This window comes from Dipodomys ordii, unplaced genomic scaffold (assembly GCF_000151885.1).
Source record: "Dipodomys ordii isolate 6190 unplaced genomic scaffold, Dord_2.0 Scaffold7, whole genome shotgun sequence".
In the NCBI taxonomy this organism is placed as follows: Eukaryota; Metazoa; Chordata; class Mammalia; order Rodentia; family Heteromyidae; genus Dipodomys; species Dipodomys ordii.
In genome coordinates this window covers 17,192,106-17,218,805 of record NW_012267223.1, presented here as the reverse complement: position 1 = coordinate 17,218,805, position 26,700 = coordinate 17,192,106, and the positions used below count along the sequence as shown (strand labels likewise).

The window sequence follows — 26,700 nt, the reverse complement described above, 5'->3', positions numbered from 1 at the left end:
CTGTGATCCTCAGATCTCAGCTTCCTGAGTAGCTAGGATTACAGGTGTGAGCCACCAGCGCTCAGCTTAAGAGATTTTTATCTCTAGTTAATCATCAGGAAGCCAGAAGAGCATTGGCTTGAGCGAAAAAGCCAAGGAGCCTAAGCCCTGAGTTCAAGCATCAGTACTGACATTAAAAAAAGGAATGGAATATCTTTTTTTTTTTTTTGTCAGTCCTGGGCCTGAACCCTCAGCTCTTCAGCTCAAGGCTAGCACTCTACCACTTGAGCCACAGCGCCACTTCCAGCTTTTTCTGTGCCTGTGGTGCTGAGGAATCGAACCCAGGGCCTCATGCATGCAAGGCAGGCACTCTACCACTGGACCACTTTCCCAGCCCCTGGAATATCTTTTTGAGGAATGGCTAGTGAGGTACATCCTGTTACCCAGACTTCTCTCTGAGTGTTCTGTGGTGCTCAGGATTGCCACATCCTCCAAATGCCACCACCCTCTTCCATCACAATTACCTCTGCTTTGCAACATCATCTGAGGGTAAGAGCCTGAGCCCAAGTGCTATTTGGAACATAGGGGTTCTCCCTTCATCTGCAGTTACCCAGTGTCTTGCTGGCACCTGATACTTCACCATGGCTAGCCTGTCAAGTAACAGGAGCCACTTCTAGCCCCCTCTCCTAAAGCTGCTACCCAATCTCCTTACTATTCTGCCTTTGAAGTTCAGGCCCAGAGGACAGAAGCTGGTCGGCCTACTGAGGATCCAAGAAGCCAGATTCTCTAAGGCCTTGGATTTCAGCTCTAGGAGGAAGTATAGGTTTTACCAGTTGCTGGGAAGGGGCGGGGAGAGACCCTCATGACCTCTTCATCCCTCAGTAGGCAGATGGGTAAGTGGTTGTGATGATGTCTTGTAAGCTCTGTCTCTGTGTGAGTGGACTCTCCCAGGCTTCCGTCAACACTTCTTCCTTGCCAGGAAGGAATGGGTAGGCCTCTTTGCCCTTATTCTTCTTTCTCAGAGTTAGACTTGAAGTTAGGAAATAAGACAGTGGTGATGTTCTAGGCTTACAAGAAGATGGGGAGATGGATGCCAGTGGCTCATGCCTGTACTTCTAGCTACTCAGGAAGCTGAGATCTGAGGATTGTGGGTGAGAACCAGCTTGGGCAGGAAAGTCTGTAAGACTCTTATCTCCAGTGCCATAAGTGGCACTGTGGCTCAAGTGGTAGAGTGCTAGCCTTGAGCAAAAGGAGCTCAGGGACAGCACCCAGCCTCTGAAAAAGCTCCACAACTGAAGGAAAAAAAAAAAAGAAGAAGAAGAAGATGTGGAGACAACCTGGTAATAAGTTGACTATGCAAAGGAGGCCCAGCCTGACATAAGTCCAGCCTATGGCCCTTCTTTCCACAGTTCCATCGAGATGGAGCGCACTACCCCCCTCCCTGTTGGAGGCCTTAGCTACGTTCAGGGCTCAACCAACTTCCATCTTATCGACCGGACTGTGGGTGGGTGTCTGGATGCCACAGCACAAAAGTTTCCTGACCGAGAGGCCTTGGTCATTGTCCATGAAGACATCAGGCTGACTTATGCGCAGCTCAAGGAGGAGGTGGGTCCTGACCTTGAATCTTCAGAGTGGACAGCTGGTAGTCCTTAGTCTGCCTTGGTTGGGTGAAGCTAGAGAATGGGTACATGACTGTGGACACCAAGGGATGGCAGTGGAAGAGGATGTGGTTGAATGAAGCAGGGGTGGCCTAGATGTTCCTGGGCACTTGTTTTAACTGTGTACTCCTCAGCTGGACTGCAGGTCCACCAAGGCCTAGATATCTACTTGGCCCCTTGCTTCTGTCGAGTCTGATGTGACTCTCTGGACTGAAGGCCTGGGGTAGGAGTCATGGCCCCTTTCTGCTTGCCCCCATCTCACTCCTTGGTCCCCACTTGTTTCCACCAGGTAGACAAGGCTGCTTCTGGTCTCCTGAGCATTGGTCTCCGTAAGGGTGACCGGCTGGGCATGTGGGGACCCAACTCCTATGCATGGATTCTAATGCAGCTGGCCACTGCCCAGGCAGGCATCATCCTGGTAAGGAGGAGTTTGCCTGGCACAATGGGGGTATATGTGTGTGAGTGGAGGGGGCAGGAGAATGTCATTCAGAGGGAGCCTTTTGGGCTCCTTAACCCCATAATCCAACCAGTCAGTGCCTGGCTGGCTTCAGAGTCAGTAATGCTTTCTGCTCAGGCCCACGAAGAAGCCTGGCAGGGCAGGGTGCTACCTTGGACCGTCTGAGAATGGAGGGAGGGCAACAAATGGGAGAGTAGGCCCAGGACACTGACACACTAGTGAGGCCTGTTCCCCCAGGTGTCTGTGAACCCCGCCTACCAGGCCTTGGAACTGGAGTATGTCCTCAAGAAGGTAAGTAGGACCAGCTGGTGCCTCGATCTGGGGGCTTTCAGTTGTTTTCAAGGAAGAGTAGGCACATTGCAGAGTGTCTCTCTGGGGCTTCCTGTTGACGACCAGTTTGGGGGGCTTCCCTTCTACAGGTGGGCTGCAAAGCCCTTGTGTTCCCCAAGGAATTCAAGACCCAACAATACTACAATATCCTGAAGCAGATCTGTCCGGAACTAGAAAAGGCTCAGCCGGGGGCCTTGAAGAGTAAGAGGTGGGTGTATCCTGCCCAGGTTTGGGAAACACCATGTATTATCCCTGGCCCATTCATCACCCCCTAACACCAAGGGTAGGGCTTTTGCCACCCTGGGCCCTTCCTCCATCCCTGCTTGTCACCACCTTCCCTGTCCCCCAGGCTCCCAGATCTGACCACAGTCATCTTGGTGGACGCCTCTTTGCCGGGGACCCTATTGCTAGATGATGTGATGGCAGCTGGTAGCTCAGAGCAGCATCTGGCCCACCTCCGGTACACCCAGCAGTTCCTGTCCTGCTTTGACCCCATCAACGTCCAGTTCACCTCGGTAGGGTGGAGGTCTCCAGGTCCTGAGCTCACCTGACACTGTGTCCCCCGACCCTTTCCCAGGGGTGGGCGAAGGCAGAGGAAATTAGGAGAGCAGGTACTCTCTCCAGACACAGACTTCCAGCCTTCTTGTCCATTTTGGGAAATCCACAAATGATATCCTTGTCACATACTCGCTTCCCAGCTCTGTTGCTCCCAGTAGCATGCACATTTACCCACCTCACCAGGACTCAAAGGGTCAGAGCTAGCTAAGACTGTCTCTGTTTAGCTGAGGGAGATTCAGAGGCCCAGAGAGGGAATTTGCCCAAGCCCTAAAGTCAGTGGGCAACAGAGTTCTTATAAGACACCTAAGTGGCATAAAGACAGAGACCTCTTCCAAATTTCTGGATCCCAACATCTGGCACTATGCATCACGTTGTAGACCTTCTGCACATACACAAAGAATGAATGCATCTGGAGCAACAATCCTAGGCCCTGAACTCTTAGTCCTATGTTCTTCTGGGCAGTAGCCAGTCAAAGGTGGGAAGGAGACGGGAAGAAGGCGGCCAAGCTGTTATCTGCTTGTCTTCTCAGGGGACCACAGGCAGCCCCAAGGGAGCTACCCTCTCCCACTACAACATCGTGAACAACTCCAACTTCATAGGCCATCGCCTGAGACTGCCTTTGAAGGTAAGGCCTGTGATCCTCCCTTCACACACAAAAAGGCTTCCAGGCTGTTGGAACAGCCATGGGATGGTTTGTGGGCTCCCTCTGCTGGCTGGAGGAATTGACCCCATGATAGACCTGGAGCCTTCTGTCTCCATCTCTAGACAACAGAGGAGTTGCGGTTTGTCCTGCCCAACCCCTTGTACCACTGCCTGGGCTCCGTGGGGGGCACAATGATGTGTGTGCTGCATGGTGCCACGCTCTTCCTGTCCTCTCCAAGCTTCAATGGCAAGAAGGCGCTGGAGACCATCCACAGAGAGAAGTGGGCATTGCTGGACAGGCCATCTATAGGCTGATGAGACCCTCCTAGTCCTCACTCCTGGGCCCTGATCACTTTCTAAGAGGTTTTTCTGCCCTCCAGCCAGGAAACCTCAGATGGGAGAGTGGGGGATTCCCAAGAGAGGACCTCTTCCTGCCTTGAGCTTTTGGCCTTGGCCCTTGCTAGAGGGTCAGCGTGGGGGGTGGGAGGGGTACGGAGAGGGAGTTTGTTCCATTTCCAAGCCTAATTTTCAGACTGTTCTTTATGCAGAGGCTCCTTCCTGTATGGCACCCCTACAATGTTCGTGGATATTCTGAACCAGCCAGACTTCTCCAGTTATGACTTCTCCAACATGCGTGGAGGTGGGGTAGAGCCAGGTGTCGGGAGGAGGCTGCTTCCGACTGGAACAGCTTAACCTAGCCAATTTTTAATGTAGGGGCAGGAAGGGCATCGTAGAGATGGGGGTGGGAAGAAAATCCCCAGTGTCCCTGGATACCAGATCAAGGCCAGCTAAAAGGTAGGGGAACAAACTTAGGAATAAGGGAAGGAAGGGAGTCCAACAGGCCTGGAAATGGAGAGCTGTGTGTTTGTGTGTATGTGTCTTTCTTTCTTTTGTTCTTTTTGTCTGTCTGTCTTTTCCTTTTTTTCCCCCCTCATAATAGTACTAGGACTGGAACTCAGGGTCTTACACTCTTGCTTAGCTCTCTTGCTTAAGGCTGGCACTCTACCCCTTTAGCCACACCTCCACTTCTGGCTTTTTGCTGGTAAATTGAAGATAAGAATCTCACTCAGGCTGACTGGCTTTGAATTCTATCCTCGATCTCAGCCTCCTGAGTAGCTAGGATGATAGGTATGAGCCATCAGTGCCTGGCAGCCTTTCTTTCTGATTCAGGTGTGATTGCTGGGTCACCTGCACCCCCTGAGTTGATCCGGGCCATCATCAACAAGATGAACATGAAGGAGCTGGTGGTGAGTGATGGGTAGAACTGAAACGTGGGGGGAGTGAATATGGACAAACAAACCACACCAGGGGTCCAAAGGAGAAAGGAGCAGCCCTTTCCTCCAGGAAGAGGTGGGACAAGACAGACTGGCCTCATCAGTACCTAGAGAGGTGTGGAGACAGGTGATGGAGGAGCAAATATTCTACACACATAAATTTATATTTGTAGAAATCTGGGGCGGAAATGCAGCATGTGCAGCAAAGCACCGGTGTCCTATTAGCAATTAGCATGTCCTGGCAAGTGGAGGCCAGCAGAGTTGGGAAATGGACTTGAGGCCCTTTCTGGAAGCAAAAGGGGGGGGGTGGGAAGGGTTTGATGTTTGTTTTCTAATGGTAGGGGAAAAGGAAGCAAAGTAAGGCTGATTCTGGGAAGGTGGCAATTCTGAGAATCACCGCATTCTGGTTCTAATAGAGTTGGGGATCAGCAACAGCTTCTCTGAGAGGAGCCACAATGGGATCCAGTCTTGATGGCTGAGGAGGGGCTGTGTCGGCCCCTAGACCCCACTAGTTGGAGTTGGGTTAGTAGTAGAGTGTCTGAGGCCCCCTGCCAGGACGTGTCTAGTTGTGGACAGCTCTGTGGACAGCAGAGGCTGTGGGGAGAACATGTAGGCGGCAGTGGGAAGGTCAGTAGTCTCTCCAGCAGAAGGCAGAGGCCAGTCACCAGGACTGGCTGGGTCAGGACCTGTGTGGGAAGGCAAAAATTGATGTCAGGATTCCAACCACTAGGACAATGTTGGAGGGAGCAGTGGAAGTCCTAGATACAGTCCTTGAAGGAGGGGGTGGGGGCTGCCCTCCCCACCTCTTCCTATAAAAAATGGAGGATGTTCTGGCCACCGGTAGGTCCTGCCTGTAATCCTTCTCAGAAGGCTGGGATTTGAGGATCATGGTTTGAAGACAACCTAGGCAAGACAGTCCATGAGACTCTTATCTCCAATAAACTACCCAAAAAAGCCAGAAGTGGTGTTGTGGCTCAAATGGTAGAATGCTAGCCTTGAGCAAAAAAAGCCCGGGGACAGCAGCCAGGCCCCGAGTTCATGCCCCAGGACAGATATTATCTTGGGAGATAACCAGCATTTTATTAGAATCTCTAAAGGGGGAGGATGGGGAAGGTGACCGGTCTGGCCGGCCCTCACCTGTTTAATGGCGGCCAGCTTTCTTGGACCTCTTGGTGGGAGATTTGCAACTGCGGAAGGCATCCGTGTGACGGATGTGCTGCCCCTTAAACTTGATGGGTGTGTCGCAAGTGGCATCCGAGTGAATATTCTTGGAATCTAGCCACCTGGAAAGACAGAGAGTTGCCAAGGAGGGGAGATGGAGGAGAGTACTTATGGGAGAGAAGAGTGAACTTATAGGGCTAGGAGAAACTTGGCTCCAGAACAGTCTGAGGCTTCCATGTTCATTTTACAAAGGAGGAAACTGAGGCTTCTGGGGCTTCCTGGTCCATTACGTAGCACAAATCTAGGATGTGTACCTAGGATGTCTTGGGGAGGGGAGGGGCTCTAGGGGGAGCGTGGCATGGGGCTGGTCTCACCGCCGAAGGCCATGGAGCTGGCAGGTACACTTCCAGGGGTTGTTGATGAAGGTGAAGGTTTCCAGGTTATCAAAGGAGAAGCTGGAGGGCAGCTGACTCAGGCGGTTGTTCTCCAGATGGACATGCTTCAGTGATGTCACACCCAGGAAGGCATCATCTGTGAACTGGGGGGGGGGGCAGAGGGGTAAGCAGTGAGTACCCTAACCCAGGATCCTGTTCCAACACCTCAGGGGGGATGCTAGGCACAGGCCTGCCCTGGCACTTTGAGAAGTTGCAGAGTGACCAAGTAGTCTGGATGACCTAATCCATAAAGCCCACTTGGAGATAGCTATTGCTTCTAGTATGCGGATGGAAAAGTAGAAACAGTTTAGCCTTCAGCCACAGTCACACTAGCAAGTAAACAGTAGCTGTGAGACCCCACCCTGTCCTGTACCACACTCTCTGTACAAACACTGGGGCCTGGGGAAGTAGCCAGAGTTTGGCCCCAGATGGGTACCAAATGAACCTGGTCAGTGTTTGGTGGGGTGGGCAGTAAGCCCAGGCTCCCCACAACCCCAGGGTCCTGGGACTCCCTCCAGTTCTGTCCTCACCACTCCCTCTTGGCCTGCCAGATGCTATTTATGGAGCCACCTTGGTAAAGACTTCGGCCAGGTTGGATGCCTCCAAAGGAAATGTTCTATTGGTACCCACATCTTGGCCCAGGTACCACAGTTCCTGTCTGACCTCCCCTGCCCCCAAACAGCCTCTAATATGGCTATCCTGCTGCTCACCAGAAAACCATTCTGGCATTGAGAGACCTAGCAGGGTCTCCTTTCAGCTTAGACAAGGGCCCAGGCTGAAGAAGGCAGGCTGGGAGGCTGTGTTTATTCAAAGGTTGGTCACTACCCAAGTAAGAATCTACTCTTGCATTGGCTAGTACTCCAGGCTGTCTTCTACCTTGTCCTGAAGGCCCTGTCCCAGAAAAAAAATTTCCAGTCTCAGTGGAAGGATTGTACTTTACCCACTTGGCTAGAGTGGCCATCCAGGGAAGAAGGACAATGGGATGGGCCAAGGACAGCTCTGTTTGGAGGCTCCTCAGGCACCATGTCTGCAGCCTGGAGAGCTGTAGGGACCCAGGCCTTCTCTACTAATTGAAATGGACCTGAGAATGAAATGAACTGTGCCTATATGGGGCGGGGAGGAACCACTTGGGGGACAGGACCCAGCATCCATCAGGGCCTCCATGGGATGTAGAGATCTTCCTTAGACATTTTATATCACACTCACTCCACAACCCCCACCTCCCTTTCTACCTTAGCACACATGCCAGCCCCCAGCAGGAACAGGGTCTCTTTGTGGGCCTGATTTTCCCAGCTTCTCTGGAAGGCTCCTCAACAGACAAACCTCCCTTTATGGGATGGTAGGCTTACTGGAGACTGGGAAAAACAGCAGAGGAGGCCCAACAGGCAGAGGTGGTAATGCCTCTGAGTGGGGATTTGGGAGTGTTGGAGATGCTGCCTAAGAAGACATCTTTAGGCCCAGGGGAGCCCCACTTCTCTTCTAAATAGAGCAGTGGCTGAGACAAGCTCTGGACAGAGATTAGGGTGGAGATGTGACAAGACTAGGGAGAGAAGTTGAAGATAGTCCTATGGACAGAAAGTCTGCCAAGAAGAGATGGTACCAACTATGGTCCTGGCTCTCAAGCCTCTGAGGGAGACAAGAAGGAGTCAGGGCCAAGTTCTGCAACCTGAGCACTCACTTTTTCCAGGTGGGCGTGGTCCAGCCAGAGGATATCCAGGTATTTGCCAAAGGACTGGAAGGCTTTGGCAGGAATGTTCTTCAGACGGTTGTGGGATAGCTTGAGTTCCTCCAACACCCTCAGCTTGCTCAGGGCGGCTAAGGGGTAGCTGGAGAGCTGGTTCCTATCCAGGTGCAACTTGACTAGGTTCTCCACATCATCCAAGGCATTGGCGTGCAGAGAACTGATGGAATTACCAGTCAGGTAGAGCCAGCGCAGATCCTTCGCACCCTGGAAAGTGCCGGGCTGCAGCTCTCGAATCTTGTTATTGTTGAGCTGTAGGATGAAGAGGTTGGGCAGAGTGGAGAAGAGCGCAGGGCGCAGCTCAGTCACCTTGTTGTGGTCCAGGTAGAGGTAGGTGAGCTCGGTCAGGTCCTCGAAGGCGCCCGGCTGCAGCACCCGGATGTCGTTGTTGGACAGGTATAAGTAGATGAGCTGGTGGAGGCCGTGGAAGGCGCCCCTGACCACCTCGCGGATGCGGCAGTGTTGCAGGTGGAGCGACACGAGGTTGGGCATGTCCTTAAAGGAGTTCATAGCCAACACGGGGAAGTGGTTGCGCTGGAGATTGAGCAGCTTGGTCTTCTCGGACATCTTGGGGATCTTCTCCAGCCCCACCTTGTCGCAGATGACATGCTGCAGGTCCCCGTGGCAGTGACACTTGGGGGGACAAGCGGCTAACATCGGCAGGAGGCCGGCGAGGAGGCCGAGACTGAGAAACAGTCTCGCGTGGGCCATGGCCAAGGCTGGGGGGTGGGGGCCGCCTGGAGCCGAGGCTGGGGTGGGGTGGGGGGAGCAGCGGCAGCCGGGGCGCGGGCAACGGCAAGTTCTGAGCGCGCGGGTCTCCGCCTTATTTATAGGCGGGTCCCGACCCACCGCAGGCCGGGCGCCAGGCTACGTGGACTTAACCCCTGCGTGTCCGGAGGCCCGCCCCCCCTCCCCATGGCGGGCCATCAGGGGCGCACCCCTGAACCCTAGCCCCTCATCTCCTGCTCTCCACCCCACCCCCCCAGACGCGATGCTGATTCAATAAAGCCACAAGGCCATTTTAATTCTTGGAATGGGGAGGGGGCCGTCATGGGTGTCTGTACACAGGACCGAGGAGAAGGAGGCGGGCTCTGGACTTATTTGTTTGCTCAGGTTTGGGTCTCCGTGTCTCCAAGTCCCCGTCCTCGCCCCCTCCCCGCCCCAGCCCCCATTCACCCTGGGCCTGGGGAGGGCGGGCGGGGCGGGCGCGGCTGCGTGCGGCTCCCTGCGGCCCCACCAGCGCTTTAATGGGGCCCTTGTGCGGCGCCGGCCGAGCGTGCGAGCCGCTGTTGCTCCGGCGTCTCGGGCTCCCCCTTCTGGCTAGACACCCCCACAAGGAGGGGCTGGCCTCTTACCCCACCCTTGGACTCCTGCCTAGCCCCTTCTCCTACCTAACCTTAGGCTTGAGATTCTCGTTCCCCCTTTTATTTATCTAGGGCTGAAAGCTACGCAGAAGAGTGGGAATTAGTGAGGGGTGAGCGAGAGAAGGAGACCCCTGGACAAGCGCAGTTACACCACCCCCTTCTTACTTAACCTCCCCCCCAAACATCCCCTTCCCCTTCCCCCCCACCGCAGTCAGGACCCGCCTATGGGGGGGGGGTCTCAGGGTGGCAGCCCAGTGGCGCCAAGGTCTGTTTGGCAGAGGCCACATCTGGGCAGTGGCCCCGGAGACTGAGGACCAGGGAGGGGGCTGTTTCCTGGTCACAGGGCATCGGCCTTGGCCACAGCTCAGGCTGCTGCAAGACGGTCGGTTGTGGTCAGACTCACCCCAGCCCGCTAGATCTTCATGTGCCCAGTTTTGAGCCATGGTGTCTGGGGTCCTGTGGACAGGGGAGGGCCAGCCGGCAGGTCACAGCTCTGGCCAGAATGAGCTCCAGGCTGCCTGACAGTCAGTATTGTCTGTTTGGGGAGAGGGAGAAGAGCCCAGACCCCAGCTGTGCCAGAGCCACACCAGCTGATACAGAGAGGGCAAAGACCAAGTTCTGTAGAATATGCTAGCTGGGCCCTCCTCCACTTCACACAGTACCCACTCACAGTTGTGGGGGACTCCAGGGCCTGCTCTTCCTCCAAGCCCCTTTTACCCGTTTCCTCTAGATTAGGGGGAGGGCAGTTCTTGGCCTAGAACTTTCTCTGATGGTATTTAGCCTGGCTTCTGGTTTGTCTGTTGCTCAGGATGTTCTAACCACTGCAGTGCGGTGCGGTGGGAGGGAGTCACAAGCATTTAAAATCCCTGTTCTGGCTATATTTTTATTTTGATGAGAATAAAGTTACAGGAAACTCCAGAGCTTGGGGGAGGGCACCCACCCCAAGGCCAGCCAGGCACTTGTCTTGGATTGAGGGTGTTTGTATGTGTATGTATTGCTCCTGTCGGAGACCAAAGCAGGCTGTCTTTCTCATTAAGTTTATGGGTCTTTGGCTTGGAAGGGAAGGGATGGAGGATGTTGTGGCCTGAAATCAGGAAGGTGGGGAACTCAGGCAGTCTGAGGATAGGGAAAGATGTCCAGTGGCTTCTATGAGCCACAGGTATAGACATGTGACTGCTCTAGGGGCACAAGGGACAGAGAGAGCCCTGGCCAGGGAAGAACGGCTTCCTGGCTGTCAGTTTTATTTTAGATCTGGGGCCGCTGCAGAGATCAAGCGCCTCTGTTTTCCTACCAATGCTGCCTCAGTTACTAAACTTCCACTGTGCTGAGTAGTTCACTCTGACCCTCTGCCATCACTGAGCTCCCCCCAAACTCTCTTCTGGGACCCTCTAGATTGCTTATGGAACCACAGAGAACAGTCCTGTGACCTTCATGAACTTTCCAGATGACACTGTAGAACAGAAGGCAGAAAGCGTGGGCAGAGTTATGCCCCACACAGAGGTGAGTCCCCCTTCACTAAGACCCGCCCTTCCCCCCAAAGCCCACCTCCCACCACTCAGGGACATTTGTTGCTTTGTCTCTGAGATCCAGACAACTTAACTGTAGAAGCTGAGGGCCTGGGGCAGTGTGGGCTCCCTGGGTCTGGCATGAATAGGGGAGAGCTGGGATAGCGGCCCTGAGCAACTGCCAGCTGAACCTCTCCACAGCCTCCCTTCCTGTCTGAGGTGTGTTTTTGCCAAGCTCCACTGTCTGTTTTGGGGCAGCCAGGATAGACTCAAAGGGAAGCCAGAGCACAGAGATTTTTCCTACTCAGCTCTCTCTTCCCTGTGGGCCCACAACCTCTCACTTTGGAAGAGTTCCTCTTTTGATTGGGCACAAACCCTTCATTTCCTAAGCAGCCTGGGCCTCGTGTATGTGTGTGTGTGTGTGGCAGGGGCTGGGGCGGGGGGGGGGCCCTCCAAGATCACCCCAGAGCAGTTCTTAAATCTCAAATTCCCAGCTGAGACTCCTTTGGCGTTCCAATAGTGGGACTCCAATGGCAGCCAGTTTCCTTGTCCCTGTGGGGTTCTTGTCTGGCTGCCCATGCAGATGCTTCCCTGGGCTGACTGCTACCCTCGCCCCCTCTGCTCCAGCAGCCTTTTAGGGAGAGGATGGTTGTTGTGGGGACAGACGCCCCCGCTCAGCTCATGGATCTAACACCCCCTTACCACCATCTTTGGGAAGTGGCCTGGAAGATAGATGAAGCAAACATAATGGTCTCTATATTCCAGCTGCAGACATCAAGGCACACAGAGACTGCTTCCTTTGCCTGTTGGCTAGGGCTCCTCTCTCTACTAGGCTATTTCCCCTGTTCACATGGCATCGCCACGCCACCATGTTTAGCTTCTTTATTTGCCATCTCATGGGAAGTGAGAAGAGACTGCCTTTCCTACTGAGTGGTTTGTAACTGGCAGCTGGCCTGGCCCTCCCTGGGCTGCTCCTCAGCCATCCTGCCCACCCCTGTCCACAGCATCCTGCCAGAGCTTCAAATATTCTTTCATGTCTAGCTCAGGTCTCTGACTGGGGTTGATCTACTCTGGCCCTGCTCCCCCTTCCTGGACCTGGATGGACAGAGCCAAGAAGCTTCATTTAGGGGGAGGGTCTAATAATGAAGGCCTGCCCATCCTGAAACAGGAGACCCTGGCCTGACGCTGACCTTTCCTAGGCCCAGATCTTGAACATGGAGACTGGGGAGCTGGTGAAGTTGAACACGCCGGGGGAGCTGTTCATCCGGGGGTACTGCATCATGCTAGGGTACTGGAACGAGCCTCAGAAGACCTTTGAAGCAGTTGGGCAGGACAAGTGGTATCACACAGGGTGAGAAGAAGGGATGGGGTACTTGCTTTGGCTGCTGATGGGAGGCTATGGCTGAGCTGGGAACATTAAATTAACCTGAATATCCAGGACTCTTCGAACCCCGAAAACTTAATTTCTAAAATGTGTATGATAAGGGTATATCCACTTGCCATATTGTCAAGACACTAAAAGAATGGACTACACCTGCACCCTCAAAATATGATCCAGGATTTGGTCACTGTGTGTGTGTGTGTGTGTGTGTGTGTGTGTGTGTGTGTGCGTGCGTGCGCGTGTGTGTGTGCCAGACTGGGGCTTGAACGAGGGGCCTGGCACTGTCCCTTAACTTTTCACTCAAGGCTGGTACTCTACCACTGGAGCCATACCTCCTCTTCCAGCTCTTTGCTGGTTAGAGATAAGTGTCTCATGGACTTTCCTACTTGTGCTGGCTTCCAACAGTGATCCTCAGGTTTCAGCCTCCCCAGGAGTTAGGATTACAGGTGTGAGCCACTGGGTACCTGATTCTTAGTCACTCATTTGTGAGTTTAGCACTTTCCTATTGTACACTTCCTGAGTACCAGCACCCTGCTCCACCTGGTGGCCCAGTGGACCCTGCTTTTACTTTCCACATGTCTGGTAGAGGTAGACAGATAATTATAGACATCAAAAAAAATTTACAGGTTACAGGAGAGAAAGTGGCTGTGGTGGGGAATGAGAGCTTTTCTTAAACTGGGTAGTCAGAGAAGCCACTGAAAACATTTGAGCTCAGGTTTGAAAAAGAAGCAAGCAAGCCAGGCATTGATGGCTCACACCTGTAAGCTCAGGAGATTGAGATCTGAAGATCCTGGTTCAAAGCCAGCCCAGGCAGGAAAGTCTGTGAGACTCTTACCTCCAGTTAACCACCAAAGAGCCATAAGTGGAACTGTGACTCAAATGGTCAAGCCCCTAAAGGACAGTGCCCAGAGCCTGAGTTCTAACCCCAGGACACACACACACACACACACACACACACACACACATTAAGCCATGAAAAGCCTATGAATTGATAGGGAAATAGAGAAAAAGAACGAGAGAAAGAGACAGGAGAGAATGAGGAAGGGGACAAGTACTGTACTGCTTTATTTTTCTTTGCCTTCATACCTAAACTGTAAGTTGTAAGGAGTTTGTTTTCTACTGTGCTTCCCGGAGTCTAATGCAGTAGTGTAAGACATGTTATAGGGACTCAATGCATGTTTGGGGAATGAATGTGCAAGGGATAAGGCAGAGGTGAGAAAATGCCTGGGTTTTCCTTCCAGGGACATTGCTGTGATGGACGAGCAGGGCTTCTGTAAGATTGTGGGCCGCTCCAAGGACATGATCATTCGGGGCGGGGAGAACATCTACCCTGCAGAGCTTGAGGACTTCTTTCACAAGCACCCACAAGTGCAGGAAGTACAGGTGAGGCCGTCAGCCTCGCTGAGCTCCCAGCAGACGACAGGTAATGCTGGCTGGGGAAGAGGATAATGTCCCATATTTGTCTCTGAATCTTGGAAGGTGGTCGGAGTGAAAGACCAGCGCCTGGGGGAGGAAATCTGTGCCTGCATCCGGCTGAAGAGCGGGGAGAAGACCACGGAAGAGGAGATCAAAGCTTTCTGCAAAGGGAAGGTAGGACAGTCAGCCACTCCCATACCCATGGTGCTCATTCGTTCACCTATCTCTCTTTCCCTGCTCTGCAGCCTGGGGTGTATGTATGTGTGGGGGGAGGGTGCTCTGCCCTGACTTAAGCCCTTGGAATCCCTTTGGTCTCCCCTTGGAATCCCATGATCTTGCTGAGCCTTATGCTTTACCTCTCTGGTCTACAGATATCCCATTTCAAGATTCCTCGATACATTGTGTTCGTGGAAAAGTATCCTCTTACCATCTCAGGAAAGGTGTGTAAGGCGGAGGAGACTGGGGAGGGACAATTGGTTATGTCATCCAGAGTTTCTTGGGTTTAAGCACTGAAAGCCTGAGAAGCACCCTCCCAATGCTCCCAAGTCCCAGAAGACTTGAAAGTAGTCACCCTAGTGGACAAAGGCTCAGCCCAACTCCCATGCTCTTGTCTTTCCTCTAGATTCAGAAATTCAAACTCCGAGAGCAAATGGAACAACATCTAAAACTGTGAATCAGCTGGAGGAGAGGTCCTCCCCACTGCTCCTCCATGGCCCTGTCTTTGTGATTTGGCATAAAAAATTCTTTGTTCGACAGGTCTCTGGCAAGTGTGCTCTTTCTGCAGCTACTCTGGGAAGGAGGGAGAGGGTGGAGAGCCGGTACCTTCAGATCTATTCCTCTGAGTGCTTTGCTAGACATTAATTTTTTTTTATATGGGTGGGGTTGCCAGTACTGGGGCTTGAATTCAAGGCCTCATGTTCTCCCTTAGCTTTTTTGATTATGCTTGGCACTCTGCCACTTGAGCCACACCTGTGCTTCTGGCTTTTTGCTGGTTAATTGGTGATAAGAGTCTCGTGGATTTGTCTTCCTGGGTGGCCTTTGAACTGTGATCCTCAGATCTCAACTTCCTGAGTAGCTAGGATTATACATGTGAGTCACCATGCCTAGCTCATTTTTATTTTCTTGATCATTGCACCTGGGGCTTCCCTGGTGGACAGGGAGCGTTAAATAAAGCAGCTTGACCCAAATACAAAAGAGTTGACTTCCACAAGGCCCATGGGTACTGTTACCAAACCAGGCCTGTTTTGCCCATCAAAGGATGGCCAACCATTGAAATGACAGGTTTTACAAAATAGAATTCATGCAGAAACCAAACATGACCCAAGTTCAAGCCCCAGGACTGGCCAAAAAAAAAAGAGAGAGAAAAAAGAATAGACACACAAAAGATGCAGGATTGGGACTGGGAAGGTGGCTCAGTGGTAGAGCACTTGCCTTGCATGCATGAGGCTGGGTTCGATTCCTCAGCACCACAGACGCAGAAAAAAAAGCCGGAAGTAGCGCTGTGGCTCAAGTGGTAGAGTGTTAGCCTTGAGCTGAGGGACAGCAGCGCCCAGGCCCAGAGTTCAGGCCCCACGACCAGACCCCCCCCAAAAAAAAGAAAAGATGCAGGAGGTTGTGTCAAGGCATTTTATTTCTGTACAGAAGGGTGCACTGACATTCTCCCTAGAGCTAGGCAGGCAGACTGGGCCAGGTGGTCTGCTTGGTTTTTATCCTAACCCAAAGTGTGACGTTCCTTCTTGTCACTAAGAAGTCAGGTTCATTTCCTCCCCCCCCCCACAATTGGTTACCAAGGTGATAGGGTAATACAAGGAAGTTAGAAAGCTCTCTAACCATCAGTGGAAGGTCCCTACTGGGTTGGAGTGCTGCCCTTTTTGGAGGCAAAGGCATAAATTCCTCTTTTCATGAATGTCTGGGATTGGGGCTTGGAATGAGGCTGCTGACAGTTTCAATTAGGGGAGGTTGGTAAAGTTAGTGGAAAGTTTTCACTCGGAGTGTGGGGTTCTTTTCTTCCTTCCTTTCTTTCTTTTTTTTTTTTTTCTGGTCTTGGGGCTTGAATTCAGAGCCTGGGTACTGTCCCTGAGCTCCTTTGCTCAAGGCTAGTGCCTTACCACTTTGAGCCACAGCTTCACTTCTGGTGTTTAAATGGTTGATTAGCGATGAGTCTTTTTTTTTTTTTTTTTTTGGGTCCGGTCGTGGGGCCTGAACTCTGGGCCTGGGCGCTGTCCCTCAGCTCTTCAGCTCAAGGCTAGCACTCTACCACTTGAGCCATAGCACCACTTCCGGCTTTTTTCATTTTGCTTATGTGGTGCTAAGGAATCGAATCCAGGGTCTCAGGCATGCAAGGCAAGCGCTCTACCACTGAGCCACCTTCCCAGCCCTCCCATAAGAGTCTTAAGGTCTTTCCTAACAAGGCTGGCTTTGAGTTTCCATCCTCAGATCTCAGCCTCCTGAGTGGCTAGGATTACAGGTGTGAAACTACTGGCGCCTGTCTCAGAGGGTCGATTCTTGAACTCCATTGGTAAGGACTCATACCCTTAACATGGCTGGTTGTTCACAAACCAACACAGCTGATAGTTACAGTTGAAGTCAAAAAACAAATAATTTTAGGAAATATTAGAACCAGGAAATATCAGCACAGCGCCACTTCTGGTTTTCTGGTGGTTAATTGGAGATAAGAATCTCACGGACTTTCCTGCCTGGGCTGGCTTTGAACCACGATTCTCAGATCTCAGCCTCCTGAGTAGCTAGGATTACAGGCATGAACCACCAGTCCCAGCTTATCTTTTGTTTTCTATTCACAGACTGGGGATTACCACAGACCTTCAGAAAACAAATTCATAAATAATATTAGTGTCTCCATCTAGGCCCTGCATCCCTTCCCCTGTTTTAAAAAAATAAAAGTGCACGAAAGGTTCACACATCAGGTTAATAGCAGGATGGTCATTTAAGGGTGCTTGGCACACCATCTTCCAAGCTGGATTGTTATTAATGAAGCTCCATCCTCCTCCTCATCCTGTCTCCTTGTTATCAATTCAGTGACCAGTGATTCTCCAGGGAGAATGTTTCCAAAAGGGAGGAAGTCCTCTGGCCCTTGAGTTCTGAGGGCTCCCCCATCCCTGCTTCAAGGCTGATGATCACTCTGGTACTTGAGCCATGCCTCTACTTCTGGGTTTTTGCTGGTTAATGGGAGATAAACGTCTCTCAAATTTGTCCGCCCAGGCGTGGCTTTGAACCAAGATCTTCAGTTCTCAGCTTCCTGAGTCACGGGGATTATAGGTGTGAGGACACATTGAGGTAAAGATGAAGAAAGTTGATTTGTAAAGCTGAGTGATGGAAAGGTAGAAAGTACATAACCCAGACAAGGGTGTGGGCACATGACAGGTGCCCGGAGCACTCTCACATTATGGGTGTTTATGGGGAAATAGTAGGTTAGGGTTTGGCTCAAATCTACCTTGAGTGAAGAGCTCTCCTTTGTTCTGATACCTGCTACATTCCGTCATTCTTGATGGTACACCATTAGCCCAACCTCGAGTTTGGCCTGCCGAACTTGGGTCACTGATGTAGTTGGGATTTTTCTCCAAATCTGAGTCATTAGTGTCTGGACTTTTTTTTTTTTTTTCCAGACAAAGGATGAATTCTGTCATCCACTGCTTTCAAGACAGGTGTGCACCCTTGAGACAAATATTTTCCTCAGTCAGTAAGCCACTTTACCCCCACAATAAGTGTCTCTTTTCTTTGCTCAGTCTTACAGCATGCTAATTAGCTGGGCACCAGGGTAAGGACAGCTGGAATACAGCCGTTTTGAGGGGTTTGGTTTTGTTACGTTGGTGCTGGGGCTTGAACTCGGGGCCTAGGTGCTCTCACTTGGCTCTTTTACTCAAGGTTTTGGCTCTACCACTTGAGTCATAGCTCCATTTCTGACCTTCTTACTCATTAATTGGAGATATGAGTCTCATAACCCTTTCTGTCCAGGCTGGGCTCTTGAGTAGCTAGGATTACAGATGTGGGCTACTGGCACCTGGGAGGTTTTGTTTTTTTAAATTAAATGTTGTAGCTTATGAGAGAATGTAAGGCTTAAGGCAAAAATAGTGTTTCTGTGCTTTTAATTAAGCTATTTGTCTGTACAGTGTTTTTCTCTGAATTCTTGGCTGCCATTTTTCCTATCTCATTTTCCCTGATCTATCCTACCTCATCCTGAGTCACTGGCTTTATCTGGCAGCCGCAGAAGCAGATCCCTGGTTCATTTACAGTTACACAAGTGTCTGAAGTAGGATTACTATGCACTGATCACAAATGTGTCTGGGTCCTAAGAGGCAGACACTGGCACATGTTACATGAAGTATGTGTATTGCTTATAGAGAGGCAGTAGAGGACAACAGACGCCCAGGAGCAGTGCCTCATGCCTCAGAAAAACTGCCTGGTTTGGATAGAGTCCATTTGTGACTGCAGCCCAAGGGCGCTGCAAGTCGGCCTGCGCTAGGTTCTACATACCTGGGTTCATGAATGCATTGAAGGACATTTTATGTCCAGTGGGGAATGGAATAGAGCCTGAGGTTTCCTGCTCCGATCTTTATTGTTTGTGATTCTGTGCTTCCAGTACATTCATGTGTGTGTGTGCGCACGCGCACGTGCACACACGTACATGTGTGTGCCTGGATCCTGTCCCTTAGCTTTTTTCCACTCAAAGCTCACTCTCTGCCACTTGAGCCAAAGCTCCACTTCTGTTTGTTTGTTTTTTTTTTTGTCGGTCATGGGCCTTGAACTCTGGGCTTGGGCGCTGTCCCTCAGCTCTTCAGCTCAAGGCGAACGCTCTACCACTTGAGCTACAGTGCCACTTCCGGTTTTCTAGTGGTTTATTGGAGATAGGAGTCTCACGGTCTTTCCTGCCTGGGCTGGCTTTGAACCGCGATTCTCAGATCTCAGCCTCCTGAGTAGCTAGGATTACAGGCGTGAGCCACCGACGCCTGGCTCTTCCACTTCTGTTATTTTTTTTTCTTCTGGTTAATTGCAAAGAAGGGTCTCATGGACTTTCCTGTGTAGGCGGGCTTTGAACTGTGATCCTCATATCTCAGCCTCCTGAATAGCTAGTATTACAAGCATGAACCACAGGCACCCAGCTACATCCTAGGTATTCTTAAGGATTATAAACTAAGAAAGGAGGGGAGAATTGAGGCTGTCCCAGGCCCTTCAAAAATGGCCTTGATCTGTGTAAGTCCAAAGCCTTTCCAAGGACATAGCTCTTCTGGGGTCTATCTCCTTCCAGCAAGTGGTACCTGGGGTGGCCTGTCCAGATCAGAGTCTACTCTCCTGACCAAGCCAATTCCCTAAAACTTTTTGCTCCTCCACCATCCAGTCCAAGAGCCCTCTCCTCACACTGACTCTCACGTTCCAGTAGGTCCCCACCCCCTAGCCCTGACCTGGTGTCCAGCAGGGTTTGTATTGATACGTGTTGGTTTGCTTTTTGTTTGTGGTCAGATCACACCCTGATCTTACGCACCTAGCTGTCCTCATGTCCCAGCTCTTACCCAGGGAATAAAAATGAGAAGGAACTGACTACATAAACTAGGAGCTCCTGGATGTGCTAGGAAACTTGCCCTGGTACAGAGAACCCAAAGGACAGCTGTGGGCCCCAAATCCTTGGGGAAAAGGACTCAGGCGGCTGCGACGATTGCATCAGTGTCCGGCAGGTGGCGCCGCAGAGCCGAGGTCCCGGGCCTTGTTTGCGGAGGTGACGCGGACGCTCTTCCTTCCGCCCCGACGACCCGGGCAGCTCAGCTCTGCGCGCACCTGTGCGCCCTGGACTGGGGCGCCTGGGCCTCCGGCTCAGTTCTCCCTACCTTGCTTCTGGTCGCGCCATGGGTCTCTCGGGTGCGCGGGCCCGCAGCTGGGTGGCCGTCACCAAAGTGGCCCAGAGGCGCCACCTAGTGGACCGTACGGGAGAATCCCCTAGTCCCGAACCCGCGACCCGGCGGGCGGCGCTTTATGTGCACGTGAGTGGGCAGGGCTGGGGGCTGGGGAGGAGGGGCGGTGACCCTGAACCCCGGAATCGCTTGTCACTGGGACCCTACCTTGCTGAGATCTGGAACAGGTTTGGGGGCCCCACTAGGGACATGGAGACATGAAGTCGTTGGTGCTGGGATTGCTCTGCTGAGCCTCAGTTTCCTCAAATGGGCACAAGCCCAGGGTGCCCTGCCTTGGGAGATGGGATTGTGGGCAAGGAGCCTTGGCAGTAGCCAGGACATCTCTTCCTCTCCTCCCTCTCCCCTCCCCGCCACACCTCGCCCTGCACGTGCACCCCGTGTCCCCCAGTGGCCCTACTGCCAGAAACGATGCAGCTACTGCAACTTCAACAAGTACATCGCCCGTGGCGGCCCGGAGGAGGAGGCCCTGCGGAGCTGTCTGGTGACCGAGGCCCGGACGCTGCTACGGCTCAGCGGGGTGCGAAGGTGTGTGTGTGTGTGTGTGTGTGTGTGTGTGTGTGTATATGTGTGTGTGTGCAAGATCTTGGGGATTGTTTGGTGGAGTTGGTAGGACCAATGCAAGGTCTCACCTTCACCCTCTTTTTCCCAGGATAGAGTCTGTGTTTTTCGGTGGGGGCACCCCCAGTCTGGCCAGCCCCCACACGGTGGCCGCTGTTCTGGAGGCCGTGGCACAGGCAGCTTATCTGCCTGCAGATTCAGAAGTCACCCTGGAGGCGAATCCCACTTCAGCCCCAGGCCCCAGGCTGGCAGCGTTTGGAGCGGCAGGAGTCAACAGATTGTCCATTGGCCTACAGGTAACTGGTCACACATCTCCTTCCCCATCCTGGGAAACCCCAGACCATCCGGGCTGGCTCCCTTCTGGTGGTGCTTAATTATTGCATAACATCCCCCCCCCCCATCCTTTCATTGGTTATGGGGTTTGGACTCAGGGTTTGGGCACTGTCCCTGAGCTCTACCACTTTGAGTCACAGCACCACTTCCTGTTTTCTGGTGGTTAATTGGAGATAAGAGTCTCACAGACTTTCCTGCCCAGGCTGGCTTTGAACCTCAAACCTCAGATCTCAGCCTCCTGAGTAGCTAGGATTACAGGTGTGAACTACCAGCACCTGGCAGTACATCATTTCTGATATGTTCCTTTATTTGGTGTGGAGGGGGGAGGGGCGGTAGTACTAAGTTTAAACTCAGGGCCTCATGCTTGCTCAGCTTGTTACTCCACTTGCTTGCTTGTTCTGCTGGTGTTTTACTACTTAAGCCATGCCTCCAGCTCTACATTTTGCTTTTTTTTTTTTTTTGAGATGGAGTCTTGTAGACTTATTTTTCTTTTGGGGCCCAGATTGGCTTCAAACCATCATCTTCTAGATCTTCATCTCCTAAGTAGCTAAAAGGTGTGAGCTATCAGCCCCTGGCTTTCCTGAAATGTTTTTGCCTAAAATGTGTGTCTTGAAACTAGGTAAACCTAAATCAAGAAACCCGTGGGACTAGGGGTGTAACTAAGTGGTTGAGCACTTGTTTAGCATGCTTCCCTCAATCCTCAGCACCGAAAGAGGGGGGGGGAGAGGGGGGAAAGGGCGCCTCTTTTCTTTTTTGATTAGAATGAAATCTTCCCTCATAACACATGTTAATGTATGTAGTACATGTAGCAGTATTAACTGTGTGCACAATGTTTTGTAGTGGATCTCTAGCATTTATCAAAATATATTTTCAAAACAAATTGGCTTACATTCTTCAAAAAATTCAGTGTTAGGGCTGGAACATAGTTCAAGTGGTAGACCACTTGCTCAGCATGCACAAGGTCCTGGTTTCAATTCTCAGCACACACACACACACACACACACACACACACACACACACACACTGTTATTAAAGGCAAAGAAAAGCTAAGAATCCAGAACAAAAGAGGCTTGAGAGGCACTGACAGCTGAAGGCAGTGTGTGACCCCTGCCCTCTGGCTGGGAAAGAAGAGGAAAATTACTTCAGTAGACATTACTGGCCAAGCTTGAATATAACTGTATATTAGATAATGGTGGTATATTAGTCTCACACGTCTAGAACTTTGTAATTGGATTGTGGTTATGTAACTCAATGGCCTTGTGTTTGGGTAATACATACTTCAATATTTAGGCATTAAGGGTACAATATCTATAACTGTACTGTCTGGCACAATAGCCACTAGCTATGTGCTAATCACTGCAATGTAGCTCTTCTCAGCATAACTTACTTATGTGTGTCCAGTACTGACTGCACTGGGAAGTGCAGAAAAAAGAACATTCCCATCATCGCAGGAAGTTTCTGTGGGCAGTGCTGGCCCAGAACTCACATTCCCATGTTTTATTTAGTGATATTTAGAGACAAAAGAAATGTGGCCAAAGGTTGTTGATGGGTCTAGTTGAAGGTGTTTATTTTACTTGCAACTTGTTTCTAGGTTTAAGTTGTCCCAAAGTAAAAAAATAAAGTTAAACAAACCAACAAACCAAAATAGTCAGGCACCAGTACCTGAGATCTGTAATCCTAGCTACCAGATAGACTGAGATCTGAGGATCACGGTTCAAAGCTACCTTAGGAAGAAAAAGTGAGGCTCTTATCGCCAATTAACAGGCAAAAAGGTAGAAGTGGAGCTGTGGCTAAAGCGGTTGAATGCCTGCCTTTATTGAATAAGCCATGCAGGAAGTCGAGGCCCTGAGTTCAACCCCAGTAACAGGGTACATGTGCATGTATGCATGCATGCACCCACCCACCCCCACCCCACCCCCACACTCACATCCCCTCATGGGTTTGGAGTCTAAATTCCAGGTTTGACTTTGCATTTATTTGACCTCAAGAGCTAGTCACAGGATTAAATTCACTCTTAGATGAATAAGGATTCTGGGTACTCTTTGACCATGGTCCCCATGGAGCTCCCCACCATATGCTGTGTGCCCCCCATCCTGGCATCCCCATAGGGCAGAGCATTCTCTCTCCCACTGACCTGGCCAGCATGCCTCTCCTGTCTCTCTCTTTAGTCCCTGGATGACACTGAGCTCCAACTGCTGGGGCGGACACACTCGGCCAGCGATGCCCTACAGACACTGGCAGAGGCCCGGAGGCTCTTCCCTGGCCGTGTATCTGTGGATCTGATGCTGGGACTGCCAGCCCAGAAGGCGGGGCCATGGCTGAGGCAGCTGCAGGAACTGCTGTGCCACTGTGACGATCATCTCTCTCTCTACCAGCTGTCCCTGGAGCGGGGCACCTCACTCTTCACCCAGGCACAGCAAGGCATCCTTCCTGCCCCTGACCCAGAGCTGGCTGCTGAGATGTACCAGGAGGGCCGGACAGTCCTGCGGGAGGCTGGCTTCCGTCAGTATGAGGTCTCCAACTTCGCCCGGAACGTGAGTGTCCGGGCAGAGGATGGCTGGAGGGACGGAATGGGCAGGTTGACTTGTGAGCAGGGAACCAGGATCTTCTGAAGCGAAGGACCCATACTGGATGGGATCAGGCTTGAGATAGTGGGACAGTCTAACCAGGTGCCCATTATCTGGGCAGAAAGAGGACATTCCCCTCCCCCTCAACTCTTTCCTCTATGTTCGCTCTTCCCTTCTTCCCTCCAGGGGGCGCTCAGCACCCACAATTGGACTTACTGGCAGTGTGGTCAGTACCTTGGCATTGGGCCTGGTAAGTTCCCTGTGGATGGCAGAAGGGATGACTCAGGAGAGGATACCATGGCTGGATGCGTGTGGGCAGCTTATTTCCTCCTTCCAAGCTTGTATTTCCTCCCGTGTAAAGTGCAGCAAAAAGTAACATCCATCTTCTAGAACTGCTCGGGTATTGTAAGGTGCTTGGTCTATTGCCAGGTGCGTCTCAGAATCCCCTGCAGGGCTTGTAACAACCCCACATGCCGGGACCCACCCTCAGAATTTCTGATTGGACAGGGCTGAGGTAGGGCCTGATAATTTACATTTGTAGCCTGGAAGGTATTGTCAGTCTCAGGGTCAAACTTCTAGGAACCCTTAATTTAAGTCTGGTAAAGTGCACATCGTTAGCTCCTATCCATGTGGGGGTGTTGTTGATGTTGTCAGGGGCCCATGGCCGATTTGTGCCCCAGGGGGTTGAAGATCACCCCCGGGAGGCTCGGATCCAGACGCTGGAGCCTGACCACTGGATGAAGGAGGTGAAGCTGTTTGGACATGGAACCCGGAAACGTGTCCCTCTGAGCAAGCTGGAGCTGTGAGCATCTAAGGGCACATGGCTCTTTAGCCAGGCTCCCACCCCGGCACCCCAGAAACTTCTCCATGTGGACATCCTTATTGCCTGCTTTGCCCCTTACCCCCTGCTCCATGCTCCCGTGGTCCATTAGCTCCCATCAGCCCCCATCTGCACGTCAGGGTTAAAGACAAAAGGCACAGGTCTCTTCTCAAAGACTCCTTGATGACTTTTCTTCCAGGCTGGAGGAGTGTGTGGCCCTAGGGCTGCGCACTGACGTGGGGATCACTCACCAGGTAAGAGGTCAGGGGGTTCTCACAGAACACTGGCTCCTCCCGAGTCTGTCTCTGTCTCTCTCTCCTGCCCAGGCCCTCCCATACACTCCCTGTGTCCTCCCATTGTAGACAGTGTGGTGCAGTGGTCAGAAAGCTGGAACACAGAGACTGTAGAGACCCGGTTCTCATTCCTGTTCTACTACATCCCTGAGCACAAATCCTTTCCCTTCTCTGAACCCCGATTTTCTCAGCTGTGTGAAGGAACAGACTAGACAAAGGGGTTCTAAATGTGCAGCTAGAATGTGCAGTCGAGCTGCTCTGCATGAAGTCAGAGCCCCGAAGCCCTGGTTGGGGCTGGCCCTTCCCTGATTGGGAAGTAGGAGACAGGAAGGGTTGGGAGAAGAGAAAGAGATTTGGCTTGGCTGGAGCTGGGTTTGGGCTGAATGAGCAACAGGGTGGGAAGATCCTTACCTTTCTGTCATCCCACGGACCTGTCCCAGTGTTCCTGAGCATCCGCTACTGGGATCCCACTGGAGACTGGACCCTTCCTCAGCCCTTAGTGACATCTCAGCCACATGGCCCAGTGGGGCTTAGGCAACTCCTCACCTCTGACCTTCTGCTTTCCTCAGCACTGGCAGCAGTTTGAGCCCCAGCTGACGCTGTGGGATGTGTTTGGAGCAAGCACAGAGGTGAAGGACCTGCTCGAGCAGGGCCTGTTGCTGCTGGACCACAGGTATGTTGGGGGGGGGGCAAGCATGGGCGGGACTGACTTACAGAGCCAAAGACCCAGCATGCTGGAAAAGACTGGTGAGGATGAGTCTGTGGGTGCCAGGGGCTCACGTGGGTGGGAGTGAGCTTGAACGAATCAGGGCTGAAGAGTCACAGCCAGGCCTCTTGATTTTGCAGGGGTCTCCGGTGTTCCTGGGAGGGTCTGGCTGTGCTGGACTCTCTGTTGCTGACCCTTCTGCTTCGGCTCCAAGAGGTCTGGCAGCAGAGAACCCCTGTGCCAGGAGGTTGGTCAGCTGTTCCTGTGTCCCAGGACAAGGCCAGACAGACTTAGAAGGCTAGACCTGCACTGTGGACGTCTTTGGTAGCGGTGCTACCTCTGCTTCAAGTAATTAGTGCCTGACCTTGGCATTCCCAGGGGAATGGCTCCAGTCAGGGCAGGGGAGGACATTTCAGGTCCAGAAACAACGGGTATTCCATTCAGCATCTTGAGACCGACAGCACCAGCACTTGGTTTATCAGCTTCTGATGGCCTTTCTGATACCCAAACAATGAGATGTGTTTGGAAGTCTTTCAACAGAGAATTGCCCAAGGAAAACAAGTCTTCCTCACTCCCGAGTGAGATCCTAAGACAGCTGCGTGAGTCAGGAACACTGAATCTCCTCCAGGTATCTGAAGCAAGAAGAAATTTAATATAGGAACAAGGTAGTTACAAAACCATTGGTTTTTTTCAGTTAAGGGTGCTTGTTGTATAGAAAGTTTCACATTCTGGGTGTATATGATTGTTTCCCAAGGATTGGATTCAGCGTGAATATTTTTAGCAAGAATATTATGTGGAAGCTGGGCACCAGTGGCTCACACTTGTAATACTAGCTACTCAGGTGACTGAGTTTCAAAGGCTCAAAGTTTGGTGCCAGTCAAGACAGAAAAGTCCATGAGACACTAACTCCAAAATGACTAGCATAAGCCAGGTGCCGGCGGCTCACACCTGTACTCCTAGCTACTCAGGAGGCTGAGATCTGAGGATTGTGGTTTAAAGCCAGCCCAGGCAGGAAAGTCCGTAAGACTCTTATCTCCAATTATCCACCAGAAGACCAGAAGTGGTGCTGTGGCTCAAGTGGTAGAGCGCTGTTCTTGAGCGGAAGAGCTGAGGAACAGCACCCAGGCTCTGAGTTCAATCTCCATGACCAAATGGAAAAATAAAAAAAAGAATACTATGTAAATGTTGTTTGACTCAAGATCCATAATGTCATGTCAACCCACTGTTAGTAATGCTAATTTTAGCTGGGCACTGGTGTTTCAGGCCTGTAATGGTAGCTACTCAAGAAACAGATCTGAGCACCAAGGTTCAAAGCCAGCCTGGGCAGAAAAGTTTGTAAAAATCTAGAAATGGAGCTGTGGCTCAGGTTGTAAAGTACCAGCTTTGATTAAGAAAGCCAGGTGGGGGCTGGGAAGGCGGCTCAGTGGTAGAGCGCTTGCCTTGCATGCCCGAGGCCCTGGGTTCGATTCCTTAGCACCACATAAGCAAAAAGAAAAAAGCCAGAAGTGGTGCTGTGGCTCAAGTGGTAGAGTGCTAGCCTTGAGCTGAGGCCCTGGGTTCGATTCCTTAGCACCACATAAGCAAAAAGAAAAAAGCCAGAAG

The 26,700-nt window shown here is 51.8% G+C and overlaps 3 protein-coding genes across 3 annotated transcripts in view; 2 read left to right on the top strand and 1 right to left on the bottom strand.

Annotated features, from left to right (window-relative positions):
* Nucleotides 1-14,655, top strand: part of Acsf2 (acyl-CoA synthetase family member 2) — a 32,870-nt gene extending 18,215 nt beyond the window's left edge. The window contains exons 2-16 of the mRNA XM_013008779.1: nt 1,389-1,584; nt 1,927-2,055; nt 2,332-2,385; nt 2,514-2,632; nt 2,774-2,939; nt 3,512-3,607; nt 3,748-3,905; nt 4,173-4,264; nt 4,795-4,871; nt 10,991-11,098; nt 12,303-12,454; nt 13,726-13,867; nt 13,964-14,074; nt 14,272-14,340; nt 14,523-14,655. Coding sequence (XP_012864233.1) covers nt 1,389-1,584; nt 1,927-2,055; nt 2,332-2,385; nt 2,514-2,632; nt 2,774-2,939; nt 3,512-3,607; nt 3,748-3,905; nt 4,173-4,264; nt 4,795-4,871; nt 10,991-11,098; nt 12,303-12,454; nt 13,726-13,867; nt 13,964-14,074; nt 14,272-14,340; nt 14,523-14,573 — 1,720 coding nt within the window. The 3' untranslated portion in view covers nt 14,574-14,655. The remainder of the gene's footprint in view (nt 1-1,388; nt 1,585-1,926; nt 2,056-2,331; nt 2,386-2,513; nt 2,633-2,773; nt 2,940-3,511; nt 3,608-3,747; nt 3,906-4,172; nt 4,265-4,794; nt 4,872-10,990; nt 11,099-12,302; nt 12,455-13,725; nt 13,868-13,963; nt 14,075-14,271; nt 14,341-14,522) is intronic.
* Nucleotides 5,510-8,945, bottom strand: Chad (chondroadherin). The gene is made up of 4 exons (XM_013008780.1): nt 8,172-8,945; nt 6,434-6,597; nt 6,036-6,181; nt 5,510-5,584 (listed from the first exon to the last, which is right to left on the bottom strand). Exons 1-3 carry the CDS (start codon nt 8,943-8,945, stop codon nt 6,040-6,042), a joined length of 1,080 nt encoding a protein of 359 aa, XP_012864234.1. The 3' UTR covers nt 5,510-5,584; nt 6,036-6,039.
* A 5,021-nt stretch (nt 14,656-19,676) lies between the features above and the next one.
* Nucleotides 19,677-26,100, top strand: Rsad1 (radical S-adenosyl methionine domain containing 1). The gene is made up of 9 exons (XM_013037606.1): nt 19,677-19,890; nt 20,210-20,346; nt 20,471-20,675; nt 22,881-23,246; nt 23,466-23,529; nt 23,934-24,081; nt 24,299-24,353; nt 24,962-25,065; nt 25,239-26,100. Exons 1-9 carry the CDS (start codon nt 19,756-19,758, stop codon nt 25,390-25,392), a joined length of 1,368 nt encoding a protein of 455 aa, XP_012893060.1. The 5' UTR covers nt 19,677-19,755; the 3' UTR covers nt 25,393-26,100.
* The last annotated feature ends 600 nt before the right edge of the window (nt 26,101-26,700 follow it).

What these genes read in the sequence shown, in the direction of transcription:
- Chad (XM_013008780.1), bottom strand. Translation starts at nt 8,945, where the DNA reads ATGGCCCACGCGAGACTGTTTCTCAGTCTCGGCCTCCTCGCCGGCCTC. An exon ending in ACCACGCCCACCTGGAAAAA is followed by an intron (nt 6,598 to 8,171) that starts GTGAGTGCTCAG and finishes CCCCCCCCCCAG; the next exon opens with TTCACAGATGATGCCTTCCT. An exon ending in CAGCTCCATGGCCTTCGGCG is followed by an intron (nt 6,182 to 6,433) that starts GTGAGACCAGCC and finishes CTGTCTTTCCAG; the next exon opens with GTGGCTAGATTCCAAGAATA.
- Rsad1 (XM_013037606.1), top strand. Translation starts at nt 19,756, where the DNA reads ATGGGTCTCTCGGGTGCGCGGGCCCGCAGCTGGGTGGCCGTCACCAAA. An exon ending in GGGCGGCGCTTTATGTGCAC is followed by an intron (nt 19,891 to 20,209) that starts GTGAGTGGGCAG and finishes CGTGTCCCCCAG; the next exon opens with TGGCCCTACTGCCAGAAACG. An exon ending in ACGTGGGGATCACTCACCAG is followed by an intron (nt 24,354 to 24,961) that starts GTAAGAGGTCAG and finishes TGCTTTCCTCAG; the next exon opens with CACTGGCAGCAGTTTGAGCC.